The sequence below is a fragment of the Theobroma cacao genome, chromosome 3 (assembly GCF_053813885.1).
Source record: "Theobroma cacao isolate CCN51 chromosome 3, ASM5381388v1, whole genome shotgun sequence".
NCBI lineage: Eukaryota > Viridiplantae > Streptophyta > Magnoliopsida > Malvales > Malvaceae > Theobroma > Theobroma cacao.
This window is the reverse complement of record NC_142641.1, coordinates 927,440-955,405: the sequence shown is the minus strand read 5'-3', so window position 1 is coordinate 955,405 and position 27,966 is coordinate 927,440. Positions and strand designations below refer to the sequence as shown.

Genomic DNA, 27,966 nt, shown 5'->3' with positions numbered 1-27,966 from the left:
CAGAAAAAAGAGACAAAAAAAAAAGTTGACAAGTAGACTTGGAGAAATAAGAGATTTTCCTTTGAATTCTTTTGAATATCTATCGGTAGTTACAACTTAAAAACTACTACACAACTCCCTAAAATGGATGTACAAACAAAGATTGCCTGCTTTCTTGCTTGGCCTGTTTTGTATCTTCCAAAACGCAATCTGATGTATCAACCCCTTCTGTCAAGTTTCTGATGCAAGAATCCTGAAGTTCCAATTATGTTATATCTGCCATTTGATGCATTGTCTGTATCTTTTATGGGGGAAAAAAATTCAAAGACCTTCTAACCAATTGTCTGCATAAACCCACCAGTTGAAGCTACCTCATACACTGATAGGAGTCAGGGAACCATCTTGAAAATGCATAGTGCTTCAGCTTTACCATCAAAGCAAAGAGACCATAGCATGGGAAATGCATCAATGCCACCGAAAAGTACCTTCAAATCCCAATTCAGAGATGAGAGAGTAAGTGTTTGTGCCAAGATGCTTGGATATATACAGATCAAACATGGTTTCTGATAGAAGCTTTAATGATTAGAAGAACATACCATAAGGGAGCAAATGGAGATGACAGATCAAGAAATGGATATGGCCACCTGTTTAAAATGATTGAAATCAACATTAATCAAAAGATAAATGGAGATTATGTATACCATTAGAGACAGATGAGAGTTTAATGGATTTACCAGACATTCACCCAAGCATGAACAAGCCACTGGAATATAACATAGATCACTGTCCAGAGGAAGAAGTATGCGATCCGGAAACAAGGAAAGCGCTGGACGTGACAATAAGCCGAAATTAACAAGAAATCAAATGGAAAGATTTAGAAACTATCAGGCTTTGAATGTGAGTAGTGTCACTTACCAAGCAGTTGAAAGCGGTATCAGCAAGCAGGAGGACAGCATTGATAGAATGCATATTTATGGCCAGCTGCCACAGAAAGATTCAGAAATTGTGCAAGTAAGAACCAAAGAAACTGACAAAATATTTCGGATTTTTGTTCTGTTTTTTCATATCATGATATGCCGAAAAAATTGGAATGCTCTATGCTTTTTCTCTCTTAATGGATTGAACAAGAAGATCAAGTTCATGAAATGATATCTTAAATTTGATCAAGTACAGTGGCTATACTTACAACACTCAGATTGTAATCTTTGATTGCAAGAAAAGGGACAATTATGAACCAAAAAACACAATCTGTAAGAAAAACAGCACCGGCATTCATCTGTTCACAAGAAAAACTATGTCATCATCCCTAGGAAGCAAAGCAGCTAAAAAGAAGTTCCCCTTCAAGGGCTAGAGCTTCAAGGAGAGACGAGTTACCCTTTGTTTTTAAAATTAGTTTACCTGGAAGATTATTTGAAAGACATAACCCGAAGTGCCTGCAGGTTGGCGAACAGAATGACCCTCAGGACACTCAGGGTTTTTTGCTGCATTGTTAGAGGTTTCTCCACCTATAGTATCTTCATAGCTTCCTTGCTCTGCATCTAACTCTACGTTATCAACCTTGTCGCCACTAACCCTTTTGTGGTATTGGTAACATCCACGCATGGAGAGCACTGATCCCAGCTACAATTGAAACATGAGATGAATGAGTTAACAAATCAAGAGCAGAAGAACAAGCTCTGCGATAGAGATGAACAAATATACAGATAAAATCTCATAGAAAAGATAAAGTGTACCCCAAAATAGATGGTGATCAATGTGAAAGTCCACCTGCACAGAACAAGGAAAATGCAGAAAGACTCAGAAATTGGTCAAGTCCATACTTCATGTAAGTAAGTTTAATTGGTTTCCATGAAAAGTTTACATGCAAATGATACGGTAAACTGATTTTAGCTATTTCCATAAAGAAACCATGTGATTTTAGAACCTCAACAACAAATTACATGTTCCTTTTTTTAAGAACTACTACAACATCAGTGCAGAAATTCATGATCTTTTCTTCTTCTTTCTGTAAGAAAGAAAAAAAGGCATATCCTCAATGCAAGGAACTCTAAAAAGATCATTGTTGTAAGGAAATCATCTTATATCTCGAAAGACAAGTATAGAGTACTAATTAAAGCTTGCAGCAGGAATCACAAATATGCAGAAAAAAAGAAATTTTCCCTTCTCAAATTTCATACATCAAATACGAAATACTATGAGTTTCGTCCAAGAGAAAGGGAAGCTTACTGAGTATAGTAGTAGAAAATGCTGCCTCCATCGACAAAAGAGGTGACAATTAGCAATATCAGAAGCACAAAGAAAGCAACAAGTCTGAAAGCCAGCAACCAAGCAGGGTGAATTCCTTTTAAACATGGCCTCCAAGTCTCATCCTCATGAAGAGATCCTGCTGTATCTTGCTGAGTTCCTCCATTACTGTGACTAGATTTGCGGAAACCTTCATATTTCCATATAAGAATAAAGGAAAAAGTGGCTGTGATCAAGACCCAAATGGAACAAAGCAAGACCCTCCAGTTGAACCAGTAGATTGTGGTAGTTGTGTTGACAGTCATGGCTGGTTGCCAAGAATCTCCTCCTCCTGTTAAAGAACTCATGATGGAGCAACTAATTACTTCTCTGTTTTTTGCCAAAGAATGAATTTGAAAAATGGTTTTTTGTGCTCAAATTCTTTCATGGAAATTAAAAAAAAAAAAAAAGGAAGATGAACAGCAACTTGGTTCTGAAAACAGAATGAATAGGATCAAGAACGTACTGATTTGAATAGAGGATAATAATGAGATAACTTAAATGAATCTAAAATAAAATCATGAAAATATGGTGAATGATTTCTTGAAGGAAAAAGGAAGAGTTTTTCATTAAGGAAGTAGGGAACATGAATTGCATGAAACAACAGAAAAGCTCCAGAGAATCTTGATGAAACAACAAACTTTCACTATTTTGAATGAAACAAACTCAGAAAACAGAAGACATTTTGTAAGATTAGAGCTCCAAAGGAATGATCTTTAACATACTAACTATTCCAAAGTTGTTAATGAAAAAAAATTGAAATAACAAAACAATTGAAAAATAGAGTTAAAATCTTAAAAACAAAGAATCAAACAATACAGGAGCGGCTGACTTGTCATGACTTAGGCCACATTCAAGAGAACTTTATGAAGAAATGGTTTTCTGATATATTCTTATCAACATCAAAACAGGTAGAGAAGAATCAGACCAATTGGAAATTCAGAAAATCAAAAGTTGCCCCAGTTTGAATTTGACCTCATATTAACAAATGCATCAGGCCTTTGGCAGAGATTCCAAACTTTAGAAATGTTTTTTTTTTTTTTTTGCACCAGAAATATACATTAACATAAACAAAAAGTTTTGATTAATATTAAAGATGAGATAAAAGCAGAAGGTAAATTCTGAGCAAAGGAAAGGTTGATGCTTACAAGGGAAAGCAAGTTAATGTGGAGGAGATGCTTTGATTCTTTGCTTACAGAGAGAGAACCAAAAAAACTGATAAAGCAACCAAATTTAAAGAGAGAGAGAGAGAGAGAAGGATAAAAAGGGTGGTATGCTTTGAGGGCAAGCTTCTCTTTCTCTTCCTGTTATTTATAAAGGAAAAAAGAATTCTTGGGAAATAGACTAGACTAGGCTAGAGCCCTTTTCCAGTCTTCACATAATCTCCATACCACCATGCAAATATTAAATTCCCAGACATGCAAGTTTTTTGTCACCTTTTTCCTTGGAATTCGAGTCTTTTGTAGTCTTTTTGGTCAATTTTTTCTTTTTTTTTAATTGATTATTCACAAAATATTTTAAAACAGGACAGAGAGATAGGAACAGTCACTATTATATTTGGATTTTGTGTTGGAATTCCGACGATGCTTTTTGGGAGTTCAGAGACTGTTTTGGTGTGTTCTGAACAGCTACTATTTGCAAGGAATAAAGCAACTCACAAAGGAGGGAAACAATGGTCTGATGAAGTGAAGTACCATTAACTGGTGATGATGAACCTTACTTTTTTTTGACTAATGATTTATCCATCATTTTGTTGTAACATCACATTAAAGATGATATTAGACTTGGGTTTTTGAGATATCCATAAACACCTACTGCTATTGATTTTTTACGTAAAATCATGTTAAAGGGTCTTCTCAGAATTGGATTTTGCATTGAAATTCAATCAATCCTCTTGTTTGAGACAAGATTGGGATTCTAAAAATCATCCTGGCCAGGGTCATTTGGCATGATGATGTTTACCCTTTTTTATGTGTTAGTTAAAGCATAATATCAGTTGATGTTCAAAACAGGGGACCCAGATGTGACCAAAGGTCATGTTTCTTGCCCCACAATCCCAAATCTTGCAAGTTTTCATAGGTCGATTTGCTAATAAAAATAATTAATAATTTTTAGGTTTTTTTTTAATTTTTTTCCATGTCGGCTCAACTTGGATGACACGTGTCATCCTTGAATTGGTTGAATCGCAAGAGCCGAGACTTGATTGATAAGTTTGGACAAGCAAGGCCCCACCTCGGGAATCTTCCTTGGCCTTGCAGAGAAAAACACACTTGGCAGAACAATAAAACCTTGAAGCAGAACATTTATTTTTCTTTTATTTTGCAAGCAAGCTAAAATAAATAATAATAATAATAAATAAATCAAAAAAAGGAAAAATTAGCCATCTTAAGTTTTGACTTGTCGCATCATATATATATATATATATATATATAGAAAGAGAAAAGAAAGAATAATAATAAATACTTTACATTACTTTATCTAGTTAAATAAAATTAAAATAATAAAATTATTATTTATCACCTATTGGATTTAGATTTAATACTGATTATAAAGTATTCGCTGCTCAATTTCACATCATATATACATATAAAAGAAAAAAAAAGTAAAAATAATAATAGATATTTTATAATAAGATATATAAATAATATTATCTAATCTGATTTGAGTAAGATTTAGATAATAAAATTATTATTTATTACGATTTTGAATAAAATTTTATAATGATAGTAAATCACTTATTATTTAAATTTAATTATATATATATATATTTTATAAATTATTACAATAATTTCTGAGTAAAAAGGAAAAAGAGATGAATGATTCGTTCATACTGTGGCATTCTTGCTTGAAAGAATGCGTGAGAAGCAATGACGGTGTGAAAATGGGAAGGAAAGGTGAGTGTGACTTGTTTTGGGGGTGATGATAAACGTGATCTCCAAGCATTAGCAAAGCATAAAATTAAATTAAATTAAATTTAAAAAAAAAAAGAAAGAAAGAAAGGAAAGGTCGGCACGAATTTCTTTGCTGTTTCGACAATCTAAATTTGCGGTGTCCTGTTCCAAATCATTGATAAAACAAAAGAATCTGTCAGGTCTGACTGCTCTTGTCTCCAATGTTTCATCAATGATAGTAAACAATTAATGCTTGTTGGATTAATAAGCTGATCATTGCTTCAATGTTGCTATAAAATTTCTTTATTATGTCTCTTACGAACATGAATTTTAAAGATTTCAACTCACAAAATCATACTAATTAGTCTTTGTTCGATAGGAAAAAAAATTTTCCAAACTTAACTCTTTAAGCAAAAACTTTGCCGAAGCTTAGGCGAAATACCTGCGGATTGATTTACAAGGCAAGCTAAAGAAGAAGACAAGAAAGAAAGGCTAGGGATACAAATGGTGGAGCTTGTGATTTTTAGAGTATAGAAGTTCCAAAACAAGGAAGAATGTTACTGTGGAATGTCATTCTCACATGTCACAAGGAACCCGTTTTCAACCCAATTTGCCTACCAAACTAATCCCCTATTTCCTGCGCATCCAAAGGACACCCATCAAACTTGAATATGGATATGCTGGAAACCTAGCCATAGTTATTAATTTAATTACGTGTTGCATATTGATTCGTCAAGTTTAATGTTGATGTGGTAAGAAAGATCTTTGTGATAACCTCTTGTTGGCTTCTAAGCAATGGTATATCCAGAAAGGGTTCAAAGAATTCAAAGATACCTTTGTGAGGCTGGCAAAATGAAGAATTGAGGATGTGAGAAGGGTACTGTTCAGGAAACAGTAGCAAGCTTGTTGGGATTTGCTGTATGGGCACAAGGACTGGGAACAAAGACTTCAAAGGAGCTAAAGGCAAAGGAGAGTTTTGAGTCCAGAAATCACAAGAAAATGGACATGGAAATGAGGATTAGATTATTGAATCTCTTTTAGTAAAAAGCTGAGATTCCTGAATTGTAGAAATCATATAACCTGATTTAAATACAAAATCTGAAAATAACATACTTACTATTTGGAAATGTCCATTGATTAATTTGTTCAAGGTCATCAACTCTTGTTACAAACTCAAGCGTACAACAGAGAACCATAAAACTCATTCAATCTCTCCTCTTCTCTATTATTCATTGTCATTGTAATTTCTTGGTGTAGAATGAGTAAAGATAGAAGAAATAGTCTTCTACATTCTTTCTTGAGTTTCAGACATAGACAAGATGGAACTGAAAAGGTTTTGCAAATGAAAATCATTGATAAGAAAATGAGAGGAAAAAGAATGGTTCATTTACGACATCCTTCATTCCTTCTACGTATGCATTCATGTTATGCAAAAAACAGAGAGAGAGAGAGAGATACCTTTCATGTTTGCTGATATCATTGGTGAGGGAGCCAGAGACTAACCACAAAGCTTTCAAAGACAACGCAAAGATGACAGAAAAGCAGTGAGGTTTCGTGCATATATATGTAAAAGATAAAAGAAGGCTAACAAGTTCATGAGGTTGACTGAGTAGGATGGGAATTCGGGTCCATGTTTTAAGCAAGCGGGGAATTCATGTGTGTCGGTCGTGCACCGATAAGCTTAGAATCAACAAATTGGAATTCTGCAAATTCTCGTGATCACAACAAAGTGTTATGCTGTCTAGGAATTCATTGAAAAATCATGACATCTTCAATTGAACACAGGCATATTTAGAATCGAGTTAACCTGTAGGTAGGCTGTCCCCGAAACCTCAGAGAATAATAGCCACAATTAGCAACAAGTCCCTCAAAATACAAGCAAGCTAGCCATTTCTTACAGACACCAAACCCTTCCAACTCATGCTACTTAGATTTTCATTCAATCAAAGGGGAAATTTTCATACAAAAACATTTACATTCATCTCTATCAAATCATTTTGTTTACAGTTTTCATTAGTTTGTCTGTACAGGAAAACAGTTGAAGAGAATATTAACCTATATACTCACTTACATAGGAAGATCTATACACTTGGATCACAAAAAAACATGCTTTACAATGCGAAGCTTCAGTTTGAAAATAACCTGATTCTATTTGTAGATATGGTAACTCCACTTCACCCAAGGTAACAATATCATTTCAGATTTCAAAAAGTATCGGAATCATCTCCTAGTGTGGAGAGAGAAAATGGGGCAATGGCTACATTGAAACTCGGCGAGCCTAATCTGTCAATGTGTTTCATCTCAAAGTCTCCTTCCTGCATTACAATGAACCCAAGGAAATTAGAACTTCTAGGAATGCATTTTAGCACATAGTCCAAGTAGTCCAAATAGTTCAGGACTCATTCACACAGAAAGGCATTAAAAATGACAAAAATCAAACAAAAAAGTGGCACAAAAGACATGTATAGAAGGGGCCAAGGATCCTTATCAGTTTGCCTCAGAATTGAAGCTTTCACACCCTCAAGGAAGTGGAGAAAATAACCATAAAGTGGACTATGGTCAAGCAACCTGACTCACTTTTACTGATTCTACGATGGATATGCCATAGAAAGATTATTACTAGGGCTGAATAACAATAACTATGTTCCACTCAAAATATTAAACTATAAATCCCAACAAATAGGAAGCTTAATGAAAAAAAATCCAAGATATGCTTTGCATTGTCTGTCAAGCTTGCCATTTATTTCAACCATTTTCCTCTACCCAGGCTTTAACTTGTTGCGTATTAAGAACAATTGGATTATATTAGGTAATAAGGCAGATTAAAACCTTGACCATGAGCTTTCTTTGTTGAAAGCAATTTAGCCAACAACTAAAAAAGATTACAGCACGTTGCATCACTTAAATAATAATTAAACATTATGATCAAAGTTCTTGTATTGTAAATCCCCTAAATTGAAAAAAGCAAGTTGAAAAAAGAAATTCTTTTTCTAATACCATGAATTAAATGGTAGTTCAGTTTTGACAAAATTAAACAACTTTTCCAGTGAGAAAGAAAGAAAACCAAAGGGCAGGCCCCTCTTACCATTCTGCCACTGGGCGTGCTTAATGGGCAAGCAGATGAGTATTCGAAACCTGTTCTGGGAAGAATAACTGGCTGTTCACCAATAACTCCCATCCCCCTGCAGTAAAAGAATGCTACAAGATCAGATGTGATGGAAATTAAGGAATAAAAACTTCCATCTGGTACTTATCAAACAGTGAAGGGAGAAGACTGAGACTAAGCTATATTAACAATGATAAATAAAAGATAGCATAGAAGATAATAGAGTTAACTCACCAAACATTTTCAGTTTTCCCATTGGCATCCGTGATAATCCAATGCCTTCTGAGAAGCTGAACAGGACGATCTGAGTTATTGGTTATTCTTATTCTATATGCAAAAAAGTACTGGCCCCTCGAAGGCAGACTTCGCCCCTCTATGTACACACTCCTAACTTGAACTCTGATTCCCTGAAATATCACAGAATATTTGTATCAGATTGACAAGGTTATGGTTCTTCCATTTCACCTTTAATAAACAATTTTCCGTAATTCAGTGTTGGCTCTGTCTTAACAGATATAGATAAAACGCTTTAAAAAAAAACAGATATAGATAAAACAGATTCCACAAAGCCAAATGTCTCACAAGTTGGAAACCTTACAGACCTTACTCCATTCACTTGGTAAGGAATTAGAATCCCAAGGCATACATCAACTTAGAATTTGATCAGAGAATCAAAAAAAATATGAAAAGAGTATCTAACTTAAATTCTGGAGTCTTGACAACAATAATGGCCAAAATGAACTTTCAAGCTAAAATATAATTTTAGAAAGCAACATGGAAGACATTAGTTATCCAAAATACCCAAGTTATATAAAAGAAGTTGAGATTTTGATAACCCTAAGCTACAAGAGAAAATTAGAAACAATTGTCCCTTTTAGAATCAGATCACACCTTCAATAAAGACATCTCACAATACCAAAAGATCTCTAAGAAACTTAACGTTTCACTCACTCATTGCTAGTACTACTTCTCTTTTACTTTCTCAAATGATGCCATGAAGCAAAATCATACTTGATTAAAATGAAAAGAAAATTGACTAAAAAGTAAATTGATTCCAACATAATTGAGCCCTAGAAGGCAAATGAAAATTTTCAAAATAAAATAATATTTTTCAAATAAAATATTATTATTATATTCGCTGCTGAATGTAGTCATGAAGGTGAACTATATGGCTAACTAGAATGCAAGTGGAAATTGGTCATTACAGTTAGATTAGCCATATAGTTCACCTTCATGACTAAATTCAGCGGCGAATATGGTAATAATATTTTAATATTATTTTTAATATTATTTTATTCAAAAAATATTATTTTTATTCCAAAATTTTTCACTTGTATTCTAGAGCTCCAAAACATCTTAATTGGCCCAATCTACTTCCATGTGACCTTCTGACTCCACTAATTCTGCCTCTAATAAATAAGTATTATTTTATCATTATTTTAGTATTATTTAATCACGTAAATATTGTTTTATCCATAATGTTTCCTTCCACCTTCTTATGCCTAGTAACACCATAATCGACCTTAATTCTCATCAATTATCCGTAATTAAGCTCAATTAGCTAGTGATCAAAGTACGGGGTGTTACACACACAGAGGTAAAATTTTTGTTTTGTTATTTATGAAAATTAATTTTTGTTTATGTATCCAATGCACTTCTTGATTTTCACTTCCAAAATCAAAAGGTAAGCAGCAAAATTAACCCCAAATGAAACCTTAGAAGCAAAAACAGGAGGTCAAATCCTGCTCATAGAGACTAAAATATGATAAAAACTACCCAACTTATCAACTAACCTAGAAAAAGAGACGTTACATGAACCGACTATATTCCACTAGAATAAAATTTTAAAAAATAAAAACATGCTTTTGAAAACCAGCAATCGCAGTGGTGTGTAATTAGATCATTGCCATACCAAGGTTGTTGCATCACTTGAACATTTCAGGAGAGAATGAGGTGCAATTTCCTTCAACTCATCACGATATCGAGCTGCATCCTGAAGAATTACAGAAAAGGCAGCAGATCCAACAGGTTAACAAACACATGCACATATATAATATTATTATCCATAAGTAATCTCTAACTGTCTGACATTAGAAATTAAAACAGGAAATTGGAGGAAAATGTATAAAGAAAAGTAGGTCATTCTCCAGTGTAGAAATGAAGCTTGAAAGAGGTTATGAGCCTCAAAGAATTGAATGTCAGCTACATCCAGATCCATATGAGTATGGGAAATGAATCTGGAAAGAGACAATGAGCTTAAAAATTGACTTTTGAGTTCAGCTGCATAAATGCAGGACAAGAAATAACAAAGGTAATAGTAATGAAAAACAGACACAAAGGCCATCACAATATGTAAAAGCACTCAAGGAATAACATTAAATCCTGACCCTGACTTAATTGAATACAAAATAAAGGAGCAACCACATACATGTTTAAAATACATCATGCTACAACTGTGGTAGAAGTAACTTCATCTCCAGAAGCATAATGGCCAAAATTTTAGGCAAGATTCCTTGGTCATTTCTCTTAGGTACCTAAATGAACTAAGTCAGGTGCTTAAAATTGCTGACCCAAAAAATAAAACCGGCATGAGTTTCAGGTGAAGTCAGCAATTTCACTCATTTGACTTATTTTCATTATGAAATCCTAGGAGAAGAACACATGGAACCTTAAGTAACTTTTTTCTATAACGTAATTGGATTATTGTTCCATCTTAAACTGCAAGATTTCGACAATTGTAATTCGGATAGCATTTCTAACTAAAAAAGCCACATCCCATGATTCCAAACTACCAACACTTCTCATTCAAGTCACAAAATCAAATTGAACAGGACAAAGAAGAAGAAAAAAAAAGCTGCCCATTGAAGAATCTTAGAGAAGTACCTCAAATCTTTCATCAGCAACAGCCTCTCGAATCAACCTCTTAAGTTTCAAAACAGGCTCTTCTTCCTCAAACATTTTCAGAGAATCACGTATTCTTGCTGCTTCTTTATAATCCTAAAAGCCCAAAGAAAACTCTTACTTCGGTTTAAAAAAGAAAAAGAAATGAAAAAACCCAAAAGGCGCAAAACAGAAAAAGAAAAGAAAACAACCTCAGATTTAGCGGCGACCTCCATTTGCTGTTTCAGCGTTGCATAAGTTTGGCTCCGGGATAAAAACGAACTCTCATTCGGAGTCGGGTTCGGGTTCAAACTCGGACTCTCCCCTCCACCATTCCCGCCATTCCCGTTCCTCTCCACCGCACACGCCACTATCCTACAACTCCGAACACCAGCAGCGCCGCCATTCCAACAACCCGACCCAACCCTTCTCGTCCTTCCAAAGTCTAGATCTGTCGCCAATCCGTGACCGACCCGACCAGGAAAACAGTTCCTCCTCGTTCTCGCATTCAAATCAGTAAAAACCTTTAGGCTCAGGGAATGCATTTTTTATTTAAACCACCTTGTTAGACGGAAAATTCTGAATTTTCCGTCACTTTCTCCCGCTTTACTCCTAAGAATTTTCCCGGAAAATTGTTGAAATCAATAAAGAGGAAGAATAATTTTATTCAGAGGATAATGCTACGTAAGACAGGCAGCCGCGACACGATTTTCACGGGACGGAGTATCTATGTTTGGAAATTGAAGTTACAAAACTAGCCTTGGTTTTCGTAAGTTCAAGGTCGAGAAGAGGGGTAAATGTGGAACTAGTGGGTTTTGTTGTCGGTCTCTGAGCCACGAGCCACAAGCCAAGTATAATTTGCTGCTTATGGCAGAGACAGATTGCACGTGTGGAATTTCTGTTCGTCCTACGTGGCTGAATATGAGGTTGGAATCTTCTAAGAATCTACCAAGAATCTACCAGCCGTCAGATTAAATGTGGAACTCATTGATGGGCCAATTGGGCCTACGTTTTGGATCCAAACATTTTCAAATCCAAATATCCTATGATCCATGGCTTATCCACGTGGAAACTTATAGTGTGTACAATCACGAGAAATATTAAAGATTATCAATCAATATTTGTTAAGGTGATATTTATAAAAAAAATTAATTGATGTATCATTTTTTCTAAATGAAAATCATGCCTTAAATGAAAAATTATTTCTTAAAATAGTATTTTAAATAGTCTTGACGAGTGTTTATAGACAAATGTTAACTTGATCCGATTATTATTTATTAAAAAATAATTTCTTTTAAGACTTCAAAATCTTCTAGTTTATGATCAACAATGTTGTTAAGAATATCTATTTTCAGACAATTGAGCAGTTAGTCTCTAAATATATATATATACATGTATGTATTATGTACAATTGAGCAGTTAGCCTCTAAATATATATAATTATAAATGTATACGTATGTATTATATTACTATGATCTTATATGATATCCTTAAGAAACACATTATTAGATGAAAATGATTTATTTTTTTTAAATAAAAAAAAGGAGAATTTGAATCTTATTCTTAAGCAAAAGATTATACATCAATCAATAAGTTAAATGCTTAGATGCAGATGAGAATGATTTGTTGTTAGGGTTTGATAGATGATTTGATATAATGATATTGTTTTTTTTTTTCTCACCACCCATAGTTTTATAGTGTTAAGAATGCATGTATATCATGAGGGCAATCATTTGTTATGATTTTGTAAGTAAATAAATTTGCCAATTTGGTTCAACCTTAGAAAAATATTTAAATATATAAATGGCTTTTTGCAAAAACAATTAATAATATTTTCTTTTGAAATTTTCTAATTTTTTGAGGAAGTTAAGCGATATATAATCCGATTTCGAATTTGTTAATAACTTAGCAATTGATAAAACACGCATAAGTCTTGTACCTAAACATAAGCTTTTACTACTAAAATCATCACACTATTAGCCATTGATTCACCAAGATTTGCTTTCATCAATGGAAGATCAGTGACTTTGCATTTTTTTCTTCTTTATGGGATTTGGGTGATGTTATTAGTTTGGTTAGTGCTCATGATCTTCCAACATGTGATCCACGCCTCTAATGATTAATAAGTACCTAACCCTCTTTACCACATAAGCACGTTTGATTATCTTTTGACTAAATATTTAAAAGAAAACTCTTGAATAATCATCATTTGTTCGACTAAAAATGAGTCGTTGAATTTTGATTTTTACCCAAACAAACTCCTAATCAAATCGTTGTTAGATTTAATGTCGGTTGATCTTTTTTTCTACCCACATAATAACTCATGTGACCAAATATGTCGCTTTTTTTTAATCACATCAACTTGTTAGGTCATATGCCACATAAGCAAAAATGATCCGTTGGTATTTAATCTAGCGAAAGTTAAATTTTCATTAAGGTAAGAATTTGTTTAGACTTAAATTAAAGTTTAAGGGTTCTATTAAATATAGTAAAATGTAAGGAGTTTAATTGAATAAATGGCTATATTACAGAGATTTTTTTAGGGCTTATGCCTTATTTTTTTACTATCATCGATGTATAAAATAAAATGATTTATATTTGATGAATTGTAAATTTATAAATTTCTAACAAACAAATTCATACTAATTTCATCTCCAAATTATATATATTTATTAATTTATTTTATTGCTTATTTTTATTCATGCTGATGTTAATAAGCAATTAGCAAATTTTGGTTAAATCAAAATCTTAGAAAATACAGTTCAATTATTAATGAATTGCTAACACTTTTAATCTGCCAGTAATCATGCTGCTTTGTGGTCCTTTCTTTTTTAAAGCCAGCTTTGATATCTTGTACTGAAACTGAACTTGTGCATGCTGACAAGGTAAGATCCTTAGAGATATTAGAGAGAAAAAAATAAATAACAATCAAATAGAAATAGTTGATTTTGTTTATTTTTTATTTTAAAATTTATTTTAATTAATTATAATTTAATAAATATTAAATTAATTCTATCGATTTTACTAATTATTGATCGAGAATTGAGATGAAAGTGTAGATGAAGCTTGCAACAGAGAAAAATAAATATAGAATTCGATGGTGTAAATTGAAAAAAGTCGATTTTGATTATTTTAAATTTTGAATATAATTTGATTGAGTTTAATTATTTTTGTAAAAATTTAAAAATTTAATTAATTAATTTATCTAATTAATATTTAAAAATTTGATTATTAATTGATACATAATTTTTTTATTTAAAAAATAAAATTTGAATATATTTTTTTAATTTTTTTAAAAAAATTATCCCATCAGTCTCTTCGAGAACTTTCTCTAAAATTGAAATCATATGAAAAAAATTAACATCGACCCTGAATGACACATAATAATCGAGAAATTATCCAAATTATTATTTCAGAAAAAATTTTTTTAACTCAACTGAGCAAATACTCGTCTCTACATTAAACCATCGAGGGATAATTGAGACGAAATAGTAGATGAAGCCCGCAGCACGGCATGTATCTAATTGGTCAGAGCACGGTTGAGTTGGTCGGTCAGCTGTGTGGGGGTGTCCGCGAATCACGGACCAACTTTTCATGGGTTGGGGCCAAACACAAAAACGTGAGCCTGAAACCAAGCGAGCCTTGGGACCCGCAAAGCTTTGATGATTCTTGGCCCTTTCCGCACACAGCCCTGTTTGTTTTGCTGGACGTTGGCTAACTCTGGCTAGCTAGGTGGCTGGCTCCTGATTCTGCCCCCACCCACTATCTCTCTCTCTAATTGATTGCTTCTTTTCTTGGTTTTGGTTAAGTAGAAAACTTCCTTTAGCTGGTTAGCATCAGCCTGACCACCACCATCATCTGCTCACCACCCAATTAAGCCTAAAGAAAAGCATGTCTAAATACAAAAATGTCCTCTTACCTTATTCCATTGATATTATCATTCCAGGCCTTGTAGTTTTGGAATGGCAAATTTGGCTTTTTGTCAGGTTACCCACCAAGAAAACGAATAGCAATTTGCCATTGTGTTCCCCCCAAGAAAGAATCATTGTACTGATTGAATTTTTTAACTTGAAATGGAACATTTTCTCTGTAGGAACTATACGTGAAAATTGATACCAAAAGGTATGAGAAAATCAGAATAGAACCTTATCGACCTGACCTGCCATCCAACCTCCCAAAAGGGCCAATTTAGTCAATCTGTCATCAACCAAGAAAAAAAAAAATTACTGGTGGGAAAAAGGAAAAGGAAAAAGAAAAAGAAAAGAAAGCTGAGGATCATAGAGAGCCATGAAGAATGCACCAACGAACAGCAAGACCAATAGACACAAACAACAGCAACAACAACAACAACAACAAGGAGTTCCCGTACAAATGGAATCATCGGTTTCCTTGTTAACAACTATAACCACTCACACCCCATTCTCCCTTTGCTTTTCCCTATGCCACCACCACTACCATCTTCTCTCCCTCTTTATTTATATTTCTCTCTTCTTCTTTTCTTATTCCCTCTTAGCTGTCTTCTTCTTTTCCCATTGTATCTTGTCAAATATTTTTTCATCCTCCACCTCCCCAGATCAGTTTCTCCTCCATTCACTTCGGTTCCAGGTACCCTTTTGTTGGAAAAGAAAGAAATTTGATTTTCTGATGTGGTTTCTTTTGCTTGGAAGATATGGGTGTTTTGTTTTGTTGTCTATCTAGTATTTTTCAGGTTTTTCTTTGTGAAATGAAATCCCAACATTTGGGATTTCCTCCTTTGTTCTTCTTTTGATTGAAAAATGGTATATTATGTTACTCATTTTGATCACAGGAAAGGAGAAGCCTTACAAATATGGGAGTTTGGGTTTTTATTTTTACTTATCAGTTTTATTCTAGATGTTCTGTTTATTGTAAGTGATTCATGTACTTTATTAACAATTGCAAGATTTCATCTTTTGCAATGATGCTATGGCTAATGCTGATGCTAATGACGGATTATATTTGGTTTTCTCTAGGAACATGTTTGGAGGCCATAACAACAATCCGGTATTGCCTGTTTTCCTTGAGGAAAATCGGTTTCAGTACGAAAATAATGCACTGCCTCGGCTACAGTTATTTGGAGATTGTAAGTTTTCCCTAGAAATTATAGTTGATCTTTGGGTGTATTTTCCTCTTATTGCAGTTAAAAGAAAATAAAAAGCCTCTTGTTATTGCTTGACTTTGGTTAGATGCCGTCTTTTGCTGTTGATTTGGTGATTGTGTACAATATTTCTCATATCCAGTACCATATATTCATAATGCTTTGTTTGAAATGTTTTTCCATAACTTGGTGTATCCTGGTTTTGCAAGTTATTTTCTTTGATCCGTACATCCTGGCTTAAACTTTAAGCTTGGATGTTTAGCTATCATGTTACGAAAGTACAGATTTTGTGTTGCTCCATTTTGTAGCTTGTGTGTAAGTCGGTTTAGCTCAATTGTTCTATTGAGCCTACTCAGTGAGGGAGAGTGCTAATGAGGTTATCTTGCATCACTTTAGTTTTGAGTATGTTGCGGCCTTATATTCAGGTTTTGGAACATTCATTTGCTGCTATTTGTTTTAGGTTGCATGCTTAATATTGTTTCACCAATTGGACCGAAATCAATACTGTGACTAAGGTTTTGGTGCTTGAGTTTTACCGATGATATGCAACAAATATTGCAATTTTTTTTTTATTATATGGTTCCCTTGGAGCTCTTGCATGAATCAAATTCTCTTTGTGCTTCTGCTTATGCAAGAGACTTTTGAATAGTTGACATCATTTGGGAAAATGTTACTTTTTTTACTAATGTATGAAGCCCTTTGTTTCAATCCATCGAAAACTTTGGAAATTTTTTAATATTCTTTAAATGTCAAACAAAATACTCTTCTAATAGCATGAAGCCTTGTGCTGGGTGCAAAATCCTAATGTATTTCAATATGTGCCGTGGCACCCATTATTTGTGATTTTTTTTTTCTTTTGTGAAAGGCATTATTTATGATTGTGGCAGCATGGGTTGAGTGTTGTGATCATTTGAGTAGCAGAGTTAGTGAGGATTGTCGCTTTGCTTTCTCACCGATTTGGAATTTTTTATCTTGGTGGGAGCAATTGAATTTTTGTAGTTTCTAGGAAGACTAAATGTGTTGCTTGAGGTAGCATGCTTTTCAATCTTTTAATTATCAAAGCCTAAGCTTTATTGGCTAGAATATAGATAATTCTTCAAAAGGCTCAGGCCATACTTTTTATAAGGAGTTTAGAACCAAAACCTTCTTTCTACATGTTACTTCTATTCAGACCATTTCTTCCCTTCCAACTTACTCTTCCACACTGATGTTTCCATAGGCCTATGTTTGATATGGTGTAAACATCTAACGGGGCTGTAATTTACTTTATTTTCAATTATTGCTTTTTCACATTCCTACAATCGACTTTTAATTTTTTAGTATAGGATGCCTGCTATTCCTCTTCAACTATGTTGTTTTTGTTCTAATTTCATAAAACAATGTTGCAATCCGTTACATTCTAAATTGGCTGTGGTGCAGGCCCCTTCAACAACATGGGAAATGAGAATACGACTTCTGTGAATCGGCCAATTAAAAGAGGCAGGGAGGCAGAACCAACTCTCAGACAACAAAGGCACCACATATCTGTGAATAATAACCTATGTCTAGATGAAGCTGGTCAACCTCGTAGTGTTCTGAATCCAAACCCTGTGTCGACTGGATTAAGACTTTCATATGAAGAAGATGAACGCAACTCTTCTGTTACCTCTGTAAGTGGAAACGTGACAACTTCCCTCCCTGTTATGCTGTCTCTGGGTGATAATCTAAAGGCGGAAATTGATAGGCAGAAAGAAGAGTTTGATTACTATGTCAGACTTCAGGTAATAATCTGGTCCATGATTTTTTTTTTTTTTTTGCTTTTTAGGCAGAATGTGCATTATTCAACTTCTCATGGTTCGCATTTAAGAAATATGCACTCAGTAATCAATCAACTTGTTATATGTGGGCAATAATCAATCAATAAATTTCCTTTCTAGTTTTCTACACAACAAACAAATGTGAGTTTTCTAGCAGTTGTGTAATGATGATGGTGATATGATGGTGGGATTTATTTGCAAGACTGAACCAGGAATATTGTGCTGGTAGATTTTTTTTTTTTACACATGCAGTCGCAAAGCTGATTTCTCTATTTTCCCTTCACTCCCCCTGCCCCAAATATGTTTCCAACAAAATGAATTGAGGCTTGTAAAACAGGATGGCAAAAGTAGACTGAAAATTTCACTACATGCTTCAGGATAGGGTAAGAAAACATGCATTTTAGTACTTTACAAGGTTTTAAGGATAATGCTCAGCTTGTGTTCTATGCATGCTGCTGTGTAGATATGTTTTACATGCTTTTCTTACTTGGTGTTTACATAACAGGAAGACAACATCTTAAAAGGTGTAAGAGAGTTGAAGCAAAGACAGACAATTTCTTTTCTAAATGCTATAGAAAAAGGAGTAGGCAGAAAATTGCAGGAAAAGGAGCTTGAAATAGAGAACATGAATCGCAAAAACAAGGAACTAGTTGAGAAAATAAAACAAGTCAGCATGGAAGTTCAATCCTGGCACTATAGAGCTAAGTACAATGAGTCTATTGTAAATGCTCTGAAGAGCAACTTGAAGCAGGTAATGGAACAAGGAGCCGTGCATAGTAAGGAAGGCTGTGGGGAAAGTGAGGTTGATGATGCAGCCTCATACACAAACCAGAACCATCTGGATGTCTTGGATGGTTCTGGAAATTCATTCTCCTTGAAGAAGCAGATTAATTGCAGAGCTTGCAAAATTATGGAAGTTTCTGTCTTGTTATTGCCTTGTAGACACTTGTGTTTGTGTAAAGATTGTGAAGGCTTTATTGATGTATGCCCTGTCTGCCAGGTAATGAAGACTGCAAGTGTTCAAATATACATGTCTTGAGAGTGTACTGGTGTATGTAAAGGGCATGTAACTAAGCACTTGCACTTTTCATTACCTCAAAATCGAGGAAATTTGTTCCACCGGATCAATGAATTGTTCCCAGGGAAATTGCTGAACTTGAATGAATGGAGTTGCAGTGATCTTTCCCATTCATTTCTCTCATAAATAACCCTCTGGAGGACTCACCAGGATTTTGATTTTGTTGGCTTTTTGTTACAGAACTTCCAAGAGCTTCTCTTCCTTGGATCCAGAACAGCTGAAAGCCTGAAACAACAGTTATGCCTGTTAGGTACTCATACTTGGCATTGGTGTGATGTTGGCAAACAAACACAATCATCTATTTTTTGCTTGCCCCTTTCTTATCTTTAAGTAAAGGAAAACAAATTTCCTTTCCCTTCCATTTGTTCCTTTTCTTTCATCACTTTTTCCCACTTACCAAACGCAGAAAAAGGTGGTCTGGTCCATCTGACATCACCGTGCACTTGACGGACGACTGAGGCCCCGCGCCCCCCCAGCAAAACCAAAGCTGTTGCCAATGTAGCATGCCTTGCCACTGCAAGGTTTGCCTTTTCCAATAGTGGGAATAAACCACGTAGGACTCATCATCGGGCTAAAAAGCTCACTCCCAGTCCCAGCCGTTTGCCCATGGCTTCCATGAATATGCAGAATCAACATCAAACAATCAAAACATTTAAATAATTTTAGTCAGACCTACCCCCCGGTCCCCAACCACACATTTGGAGCAGCCTTTGCAAACACTTCTTTTTTAGCAAATTTCTTTTATAACATCAGTTTTCACTAATAATAATAATAATAATAATAATACTCTTTTCATCATTTCCTTTATGGAACATTTTTTTAGACACTTAATATTCTTATTTTTCGTGATTTTTTATTTTTTAAATTAAAAAAATTGAACATTTATATTATAATATTTCTTAAATTTTAACATTAAAATATATTAAAAGCAATAATTACGTATACAAATCCATTCAAAGCAAAGATCTAAAAACCGTCTTGGTCTCCAGTTCTTGGCCCCTCTTTCCTTCCCACCTACCCAAGTGTCACGCTCAAGCCCAAGCTCAACCAAACCCATCACTGTTTCCTTCAATTGGCTGTAAATTCTCATATTCCAAAGTGCGTCGTACACCCCCACCTGTCCATTGAAATAGCAATGGCATTACCAAGTATGTACACGGGTATTCGGTAGTATTCTCTTTTATAAACGGTTCAGGCAGTAATTTAAGGATATTTATTATCTGATTTTAATTATAAATAATAAAATTTTAATATTATTATTATTTATTTTAATTTATAAATTATTCAAAAATATAAATTAATTAATTAATAAAATAAAATTATAAAAAATGATTATATTTTATTATTTATCATTGAAATTGAATTGAATCGAATTTTTTGTAACGAGTATTCATATTATTATTTTTAATTAAATAAATTTATTCGTACATATTTTAATCGAATACGAAATTTTCCCTGAAAAAGAAAAATAATTTCCTAAAAAATAAGTAAGAAAATTGCAACCCAAACATTGGAATATCCGACATTCCAGATCCGTTGGCCTTATATTACAACTAAATAGTGTTTTCCTCCCTCTCTCTAAAGGGGCTGCGAGGGAAAGCAAAGCAAGGAGGCGCAACCCGCTGTTCTCTACCAACTCTTTGACGGATTCCCCAAAACTCTTCTTCTGCCGAAAATCCTTTTCTCTCTTAGTCTGCGTAAATCGTCAGATCTCTGAACAAATTTGGAGATACAGAAACGAAGATGCAGAGCGCGGCGTTTTCTTTGTCTTCACCTTCTTCGTTTCCTTCTCTGAAGCCGAGGATATTCGGTTCCAACCTTAGATTCGATCCTGTTCGCGTTTCGTCTTCTTTCTCCGCTTCCAAACGCCATGATCTTTCCGCTTCGAGCAATGTCGTTTCGGTGCCTTCCTTGCCTAAGCGATCGTGGCGTCTGTCCTCCTCCTCTGGCTTGCCGCTCAGGGCATGGAACTCGGTTCCTTCTGATTCCAAAGCGGAGCGTTTTGAGGTTAGAGCCACGGCGGCCGAGAGTGCCGGTGAAGGCGAGAAGGCCGGTAATTTGATGAAGACGTTGGAGCTTGGATTGCTGTTTGGTTTGTGGTACCTCTTCAATATCTACTTCAATATCTACAACAAACAGGTTCCACTTTCATTTTCCTCACGTTTTGTTCATCTTTCTTTGTTTTTCTTAGTCATTATGAACATGGAATGTTAGATCACGTCAGCTAATTAGAGAATATTTCCAGAAACTTTCTTTCTAAAGAAAGCTTTAAAGGGAAAAAGAAAAAGAGACAAGAACAGAAATTAAGGTGTAAAGAATTCTTTTTCTGGAAAAGTAAATTCAATTTGATTTTAACAGTTCATGCGAAGCATCCGAATGATTCCTTTCCGTTGACACATGCAAATCAAATGAATGCTTAGTTATAACACAAGTTATTTCGACGCCGTTTGGTTGTTGGCTCTTGTTTCGAAAGCAAAAAGTGCGATTGGATTCAAATTGCAAAAGCGAATAATAATAATTTTCAAGAATTTAAAAAAACTAAAATTGCAAAATTTTCTATAGTTTTACTGTAATATAGCGTAATCATGTTAGAACAAGTGTTTCATTGTAGTCATTTTTTCATTTATAATGAATTATGATTTTTCGTTTAAATATTTGCTTTTGTTTTGTTGCACTTTTAAGGAAGCAAATAGCAATATACAATATGAAGTCTCGTAATGTAATGAAGAGAATGGAATGTGATTGGATTCTGTTTCTTTGTTCACAGGTTCTTAAGGTCTTCCATTACCCTGTAACTGTCACTGTAATTCAGTTTGCTGTTGGGACTGTACTCGTTGCTCTAATGTGGACTTTTAATCTGTATAAGAGGCCAAAAATTACCGGTGTTCAGGTATTTGGGTTTTTATTTTATTTTATTTTATTTTATTTGTTTGCGTATGCAAATAGTGATTCTGTTGGGGTTGTTGGTTGATGCTTAATTTTCGACTTGTTTCTTGACAGCTTGCGGCCATTCTGCCACTTGCACTTGTGCATACGTTGGGGAACCTGTTTACAAACATGAGTCTAGGCAAAGTGGCTGTTTCATTCACTCATACGATTAAAGCTATGGAGCCATTCTTCTCAGTTGTGCTTTCTGCAATGTTTCTAGGAGAGGTGTGATTTCTTTTTTAGCTATTGTCTTCAATTTTTTTTTCACATTTTCTTATATAAATATAATAGCTCAAGATTATAATTTAAATCAATAATAAGTTCTACCTGTTTGAGTTTCGATTGTTCTGTAACATCTCTTGAAGTTGCTTAAACTGTTCATTTTTATTGTTTGCATGAGTGATTATAATAGTGCTTGTTTTGAATTGCTTTTTGTGAAAAAACTGATGCAATTTCATTTTTTGTTTTTTAAGGATAAGTAATGCAGTTTCATATTCTCGATACTATTTGTTGTTCGTTTTTCACATTGGTTGTTCTAACTTGGATTATGATGTTTTGCTATTACAGCTGCCTACTGTTTGGGTAGTTGGTTCCCTTGTACCAATTGTTGGAGGAGTTGCACTTGCATCTGTTACTGAGGCCTCTTTCAATTGGTAAGAAATTGAAGATGCTAATATGTAATATCTATATTTAACTGTTGAAAATTTTCTTTCATATGCAAATGCAATTTTGTTTCTGATTCTGTCATAGATATCTTGATAGCAAGTACTTATTTAATTGGTTACTCTATATCATTGTAATATAACCTTTTTTTTTTCCCCTTATCAACCTATAAAGGGCTGGGTTTTGGAGTGCAATGGCTTCCAATTTGACAAACCAATCTCGCAATGTTCTCAGCAAAAAGGTCATGGTTAAGAAAGAGGTAAATTTAGTTTTTGAGATCTGTGTCCTTTTGGTCACTATGGTGCTAACATTTGTTGGAGTGGAAAGTCTATCTACTTCTTGATTGATACACTGCAATGTGGTCCTGCTAATCTAGTTTGAGAGTTAATTTATATACTTTTATATTGGCACATAACTATCTGTTATTATGTGCCAGGACGCAATGGACAACATCACCCTCTTCTCAATAATAACAGTTATGTCCTTTATCTTGTTAGCCCCTGCGGCTATCTTCATGGAGGGTGTCAAGTTTACCCCATCCTACCTGCAATCTGCTGTGAGTATTGGCAATTAGCTAAAATTGTTTTAATTACCCATTTCACTGTTGACTAAAAAATGTTTGTCTGAATTTCCTTGTAATGAGCTTTATTTTTTGTTGTCTAACAGGGTTTGAATGTTAAGGAAGTCGTAGTGAGATCTCTAATCGCTGCTCTTTGCTTCCATGCTTATCAGCAGGTGAGGAATTTTGATTTTGATGGTTTTTCTGTCTTCCTTAATAATCACAAGCATGAATACGTATGCACTGCTTACTGAACTACAAGTTTGGAGAATGGATTAAAAGAGATAAGAGGAAAAGCTGGATGCAGAAAGAGTCCACTTAGTATTTTGGATGTCTTTTGTTTTTTTGTTTTTAAAGTAATGCTGCTTTTTCCGTTATGCCAAATTCTTCTGAATATAGCCTTAATTTCTTTCAAATACATGACACTCAATGCATTCTTGATTCTTTTTCGTTCCAAACCATGCAGGTTTCTTATATGATACTGCAAAGGGTATCCCCTGTTACTCACTCTGTGGGTAACTGTGTGAAGCGGGTGGTTGTCATCGTCAGCTCTGTTTTTTTCTTCAAAACACCAGTTTCACCAATCAACTCTCTTGGTAAAATTCCTTTCCACTAACATTTCATCAAAAATTATCAAGCACCTTTTGCCGGTTCCTCGATTCTTTTGCTTTTTTAAGCCTTTCTTTAGTCTGAGATCATACCGTGGTGGTTTTTTGCAGGCACCGGAATTGCTCTCGCCGGAGTTTTCCTATATTCTAGGGTGAAGCGCATTAAGCCAAAGGCAAAGGCAGCTTAAAAAATTTTTGTTGCTGATAAATTGAGTCTGTTAGATGATATGTCGCCTGCCATTGATTCAAAGACTTGTTTGTAGTTTAGGCCAGCAACATAATTAGTCATTCTGGTTTGTTTTTCCCGGAATAATCTTAAATTATTTTTTGTGGACTGCCACTTAATTTTAGCAAGGAGAACAATTCTCATCTCAATTTTCCAACGGTTCATTTTCTCATTAATTTTAATATGTAGTATATAAATGTGTACAGTATGCTTTTCAAAAAAAAATATTTAGTATATAAATAGATATTTATTTATTATTATACAATTGAAAAAAATTAAAAAAAAAACTGTCTCGACTCCTTTTCATATGTAGAATAGATATAGATTAAGGTCAATTTTGATATATTAAAAATGAAAAATAGCATGTGACTGAATCTGCCAAATAAATCATACTTGGTCCCAACTCTCGGTATAAATGTTGCATTTATTACACCATACCTTATTTCTTGCATTAAAAGCATAATAAATTTTAATAAATAAGAAAAAAAAAAAAACTCCTTAAAGCGTATCCAAGAGTAATGGTATGCTATCTTCCATGCATGCCTACATCGACATATACATAGTTACATACATACATACGTTGCATGTCAGAACAATTCCCAACAAATATTTAAGTTGCTTTATTTTATTATTAAAAATCTTTTCTGCAAATCTGCATGGCACCCGTTTTCTGTTGATGCCACCCTTAATTCTCTAACTTAGCCAAATTCCCTGGAACCAAGCCTAGAACCTGCTCTGATAGTTGGCCAGAGTTTTGTCTTATGCTGGTTTTTGGGGGGCCTTATTACATGTTAGCCTGCTGGGAGATCATCTCCACCAAATCCAGCTCCTTCTTCACTTCATTTTTCATCACCAGAGCCATGTCCACAGGATCAGCTGCACCAGCAACATTAGGAGGAGCACTGGGTATTTCATCAAGAAGAGAATCGATGCTGCAGCTCTCTTGAAGCAGCTTCTCATCAAAACAAAAATCTGGGACCTCATTAAAATCATATTCTGGCACTAAACGATCGGTGGGGCAGAAATCCAAAGCTTTTGGCTGATGATTTGGTGCTTTGGTTGAAGTGTTCATGTCTGCTATGGCGGCATTAGTAGCAGTGGAAGGTTTTTCTTGGTACCTTGTGCTGCTGCTTGACTCCAAGTTCAAGCTCTTGATATATTCCTGCAGAATGGAACCCCTGGGGTACTTTGAACGACACTTGCGCTTTGAGAATTGCCTTCTTTTGGTTGCATTCCAATGGTTCTTGATGGAGTTTTCTGTTCTTCCAGGCAACCTCTTTGCAATTTCTGCCCATTTGTTTCCTATCTCTATGTGGGCCTGAATCAGGACCTTGTCTTCCTCTTCACTCCATGTGTCCTTCTGTAAAAGCATGCATCATGGAAAAATTAAAAAGAACTGACAATCTCATCTCGTATACTACATATGTTAATATGTTCATCATGAAATTCACTTAAAAAATTAACAAACGTAAGAGTAAAAACTATACGAACCTTAATGTCTGGCCTTAGATGGTTGTGCCATCTCTCTCTGCATTGCTTTCCTATCCTTCCAGGCAACATCTGAGCAATAAGAGACCATTTTCTCACCCCATACTGTTCAACTAATTGAATCAAGAGCCTGTGGAAAGCATGCATATGACCAAAACAGATGAGCAAAATCTGTTACCATGAGTAAATAATACATAGCAAATTCTGGTAATATTACAGTGAATTTCATATTTTTAGTTTGTTTAGAAAAGAAAACAACACTATGATGATTATAATTTTACTTTGACATTGATTAAGTCTTTTAAATCTCACGTAATTGTGTTTGAAATATACGTATTTTCAATCAATTTAAATATCGATATTATACCGTAAAAAAACAAAGTAAAAAATCAAACCTCTCCTATACCTGTCTTCTTCAATTGTCCATTGTCCCTTGACTACATTGGACTTCTTACGACCTTTCCAAGTCCTTTTAGTTGAAGCCAATACCCTATTCTTGTTCATGCCAACTTTCTTGTAGTAAGCATTTTCAGCAGTACTCACGCAGGAGACTTCATCTGGCACAACGAAATTCACAGGCTTCACACCTTGAAAATCAAAGGGCATGTAACCAATACTATCTGATCCCATAACAACATCATCCGAGTTCCTCTGAGAAAGGTTCAAGTACCCTCCACCACCCTGGAAATTATCCATAACTTGCCCATGTCCTGCCGCTCCTACATTATCTGCAAAAGGCTTACACTCATAGAAGTCAACATCATTTGCTGAACAGCCGTAAGGGAATGCATCAAAAGGATCATAGCAAGCTGTCTGGATACCAAAAACAGGATTCGGAGACGACCCATTGACATCAAGAACTTGATGATGATGTTCAAGGTGGTGAAAGTCTTGCCAATGGTAGCAACCCTTTGATGATGATGAAGGAGTGGTTTCAAAGGGGAACAACTCATCTTTCATGAACATTGGCTGCTGGCCTGGAGGGGTCATGTTTTCTCTAAGCTTTGCATCAAGCTCCATCAGGAATTTGAGAGTTTTCTGTCCATGTCATTTTCCATCCTTGAGTTCCTTAATAAGGAGAGATATGCGAAGGCATTTACTACTATTTGGCTTGATCTTGGCCGTGGATTATGGCTTATATCCCATGGTCAGCATTTGCTTAACATCAGTATTCATTTTATTGCTACATTTATCACATTTTTTGTTGTTGTATAGATTATCAAATTGGATAAAGTAAAGGATTTAATTCATAATTAATTACGTGACACTTTCTTCTTTTATTTTTCTTATTAATATGGTCAAAGGTATATTCACTTTTCATTTGAGCTTAATTCTCTTCTAGAACAATACCAGATATATCCATAATTTTACTTTCGAAATACTTCTTATATAAGTATGAATCTTACCTTAAATGGCAATAAAAATAGACTCTTCTTTACCGATTAGACTAAGTCACGTAAATAATATTCTCATTTTTATTCAACCTCAAGCTTAAGTATAAAAAATTAAGAAAAATAGAAATTTTGGTTGAATGTAAGACACAAAACAAAAAAACAAAAGCAACTATATATTTTCAAATGAACAATTAGTATTAGTAACTGAAGAATATTAAATATAAAATTTTTTTGGGCCAAAGTTAGCTAAAACATATACCTCTAATTAATTTAATTTAAACCTCAAAAAATATCCAAGATTGTTTTGTTTTTTGGTTTGGTATTTAACATAATAAATGAGCATTAATTTGTAACTGAAAACTCCAAAACATTAAGACAAACTCTTTAAATCACTTTGATTAATCACATATATATGGCTTAAAATTCAGCATCATTAATGGTAATTTTGGTTTTACATAATGAAGGCACAATAAAAACCAATTTTAATTCTCATTGGTTTGGTCAGGGTAACGCATGACCAGCAGTCCATTGATCTTAAATCTTTTTCGTGGCTGTTCTTAATTTAGTAGTAATTAAAAAAATTAAAGCTTTTAGTGTGTAAATAGTTTCAAATCAAAGCATCAAACAACAATTTCAACAATGGTGTTTACTTGCGGTATAAGTCTCAACTTTTTATTTTTTTTTATATTATTATTTTTATTTTGATAGATGGTACGGATGCGCGTAAATTACGAACAAGAACAGACCAAGGATGGTGGTAGGGGTGATGGCTGCCACCCTTGTTATATGTATAAAATTTGAGATATTTAATTTCATTACCCTTTTAACCACCCTTCATGCAAAGTCCTGAATGTGACACTGCATCCTTTCAATATGAAATTTCAAGTTCTAACTAGGGATGTGTTCTTAGACACACTATATAAGTGATTTTTTTTAATAGGAAAAGAAAGAAAATAAAGCCTAACCCTCTC

General features: G+C 34.3%; 5 protein-coding genes across 6 annotated transcripts; 2 read left to right on the top strand and 3 right to left on the bottom strand.

The window, feature by feature from the left end:
• Positions 1-38: 38 nt before the first annotated feature.
• On the bottom strand, positions 39-6,924 carry LOC18603926 (UDP-N-acetylglucosamine-N-acetylmuramyl-pyrophosphoryl-undecaprenol N-acetylglucosamine protein). Of its 2 annotated transcripts, none has more exons than XM_018118107.2 (9): positions 6,612-6,924; positions 2,206-2,554; positions 1,713-1,746; positions 1,378-1,599; positions 1,166-1,255; positions 895-960; positions 714-805; positions 576-623; positions 39-464 (listed from the first exon to the last, which is right to left on the bottom strand). In XM_018118107.2, exons 1-9 carry the CDS (start codon positions 6,631-6,633, stop codon positions 347-349), a joined length of 1,041 nt encoding a protein of 346 aa, XP_017973596.2. In that variant the 5' UTR covers positions 6,634-6,924; the 3' UTR covers positions 39-346. The 2 variants fall into 2 exon arrangements, with proteins under 2 accessions (XP_017973596.2, XP_007036248.3); XM_007036186.3 differs by lacking the exon at positions 6,612-6,924 and adding an exon at positions 3,411-3,607.
• Positions 6,925-7,108: 184 nt separating this feature from the next.
• On the bottom strand, positions 7,109-11,855 carry LOC18603925 (uncharacterized). Its single transcript, XM_018118110.2, has 6 exons — positions 11,352-11,855; positions 11,143-11,256; positions 10,172-10,252; positions 8,494-8,666; positions 8,239-8,335; positions 7,109-7,468 (listed from the first exon to the last, which is right to left on the bottom strand). The coding sequence occupies exons 1-6, from the start codon at positions 11,682-11,684 to the stop codon at positions 7,358-7,360; spliced, it is 909 nt and encodes a 302-aa protein (XP_017973599.2). The 5' UTR covers positions 11,685-11,855; the 3' UTR covers positions 7,109-7,357.
• Positions 11,856-15,237: 3,382 nt separating this feature from the next.
• On the top strand, positions 15,238-19,212 carry LOC18603924 (E3 ubiquitin-protein ligase BOI-like). The gene is made up of 4 exons (XM_018116726.2): positions 15,238-15,744; positions 16,131-16,240; positions 17,675-18,015; positions 18,557-19,212. Exons 2-4 carry the CDS (start codon positions 16,135-16,137, stop codon positions 19,088-19,090), a joined length of 981 nt encoding a protein of 326 aa, XP_017972215.2. The 5' UTR covers positions 15,238-15,744; positions 16,131-16,134; the 3' UTR covers positions 19,091-19,212.
• Positions 19,213-20,709: 1,497 nt separating this feature from the next.
• On the top strand, positions 20,710-24,262 carry CUE1 (Glucose-6-phosphate/phosphate translocator-like protein). The gene is made up of 9 exons (XM_007036179.3): positions 20,710-21,268; positions 21,897-22,019; positions 22,130-22,282; positions 22,625-22,710; positions 22,895-22,979; positions 23,157-23,276; positions 23,387-23,455; positions 23,746-23,875; positions 23,999-24,262. The coding sequence occupies exons 1-9, from the start codon at positions 20,873-20,875 to the stop codon at positions 24,073-24,075; spliced, it is 1,239 nt and encodes a 412-aa protein (XP_007036241.3). The 5' UTR covers positions 20,710-20,872; the 3' UTR covers positions 24,076-24,262.
• A 519-nt stretch (positions 24,263-24,781) lies between these two features.
• Positions 24,782-26,621, bottom strand: LOC18603921 (transcription factor MYB98-like). The gene is made up of 3 exons (XM_007036178.3): positions 26,008-26,621; positions 25,605-25,731; positions 24,782-25,473 (listed from the first exon to the last, which is right to left on the bottom strand). The coding sequence occupies exons 1-3, from the start codon at positions 26,619-26,621 to the stop codon at positions 24,898-24,900; spliced, it is 1,317 nt and encodes a 438-aa protein (XP_007036240.3). The 3' UTR covers positions 24,782-24,897.
• Positions 26,622-27,966: the final 1,345 nt, after the last annotated feature.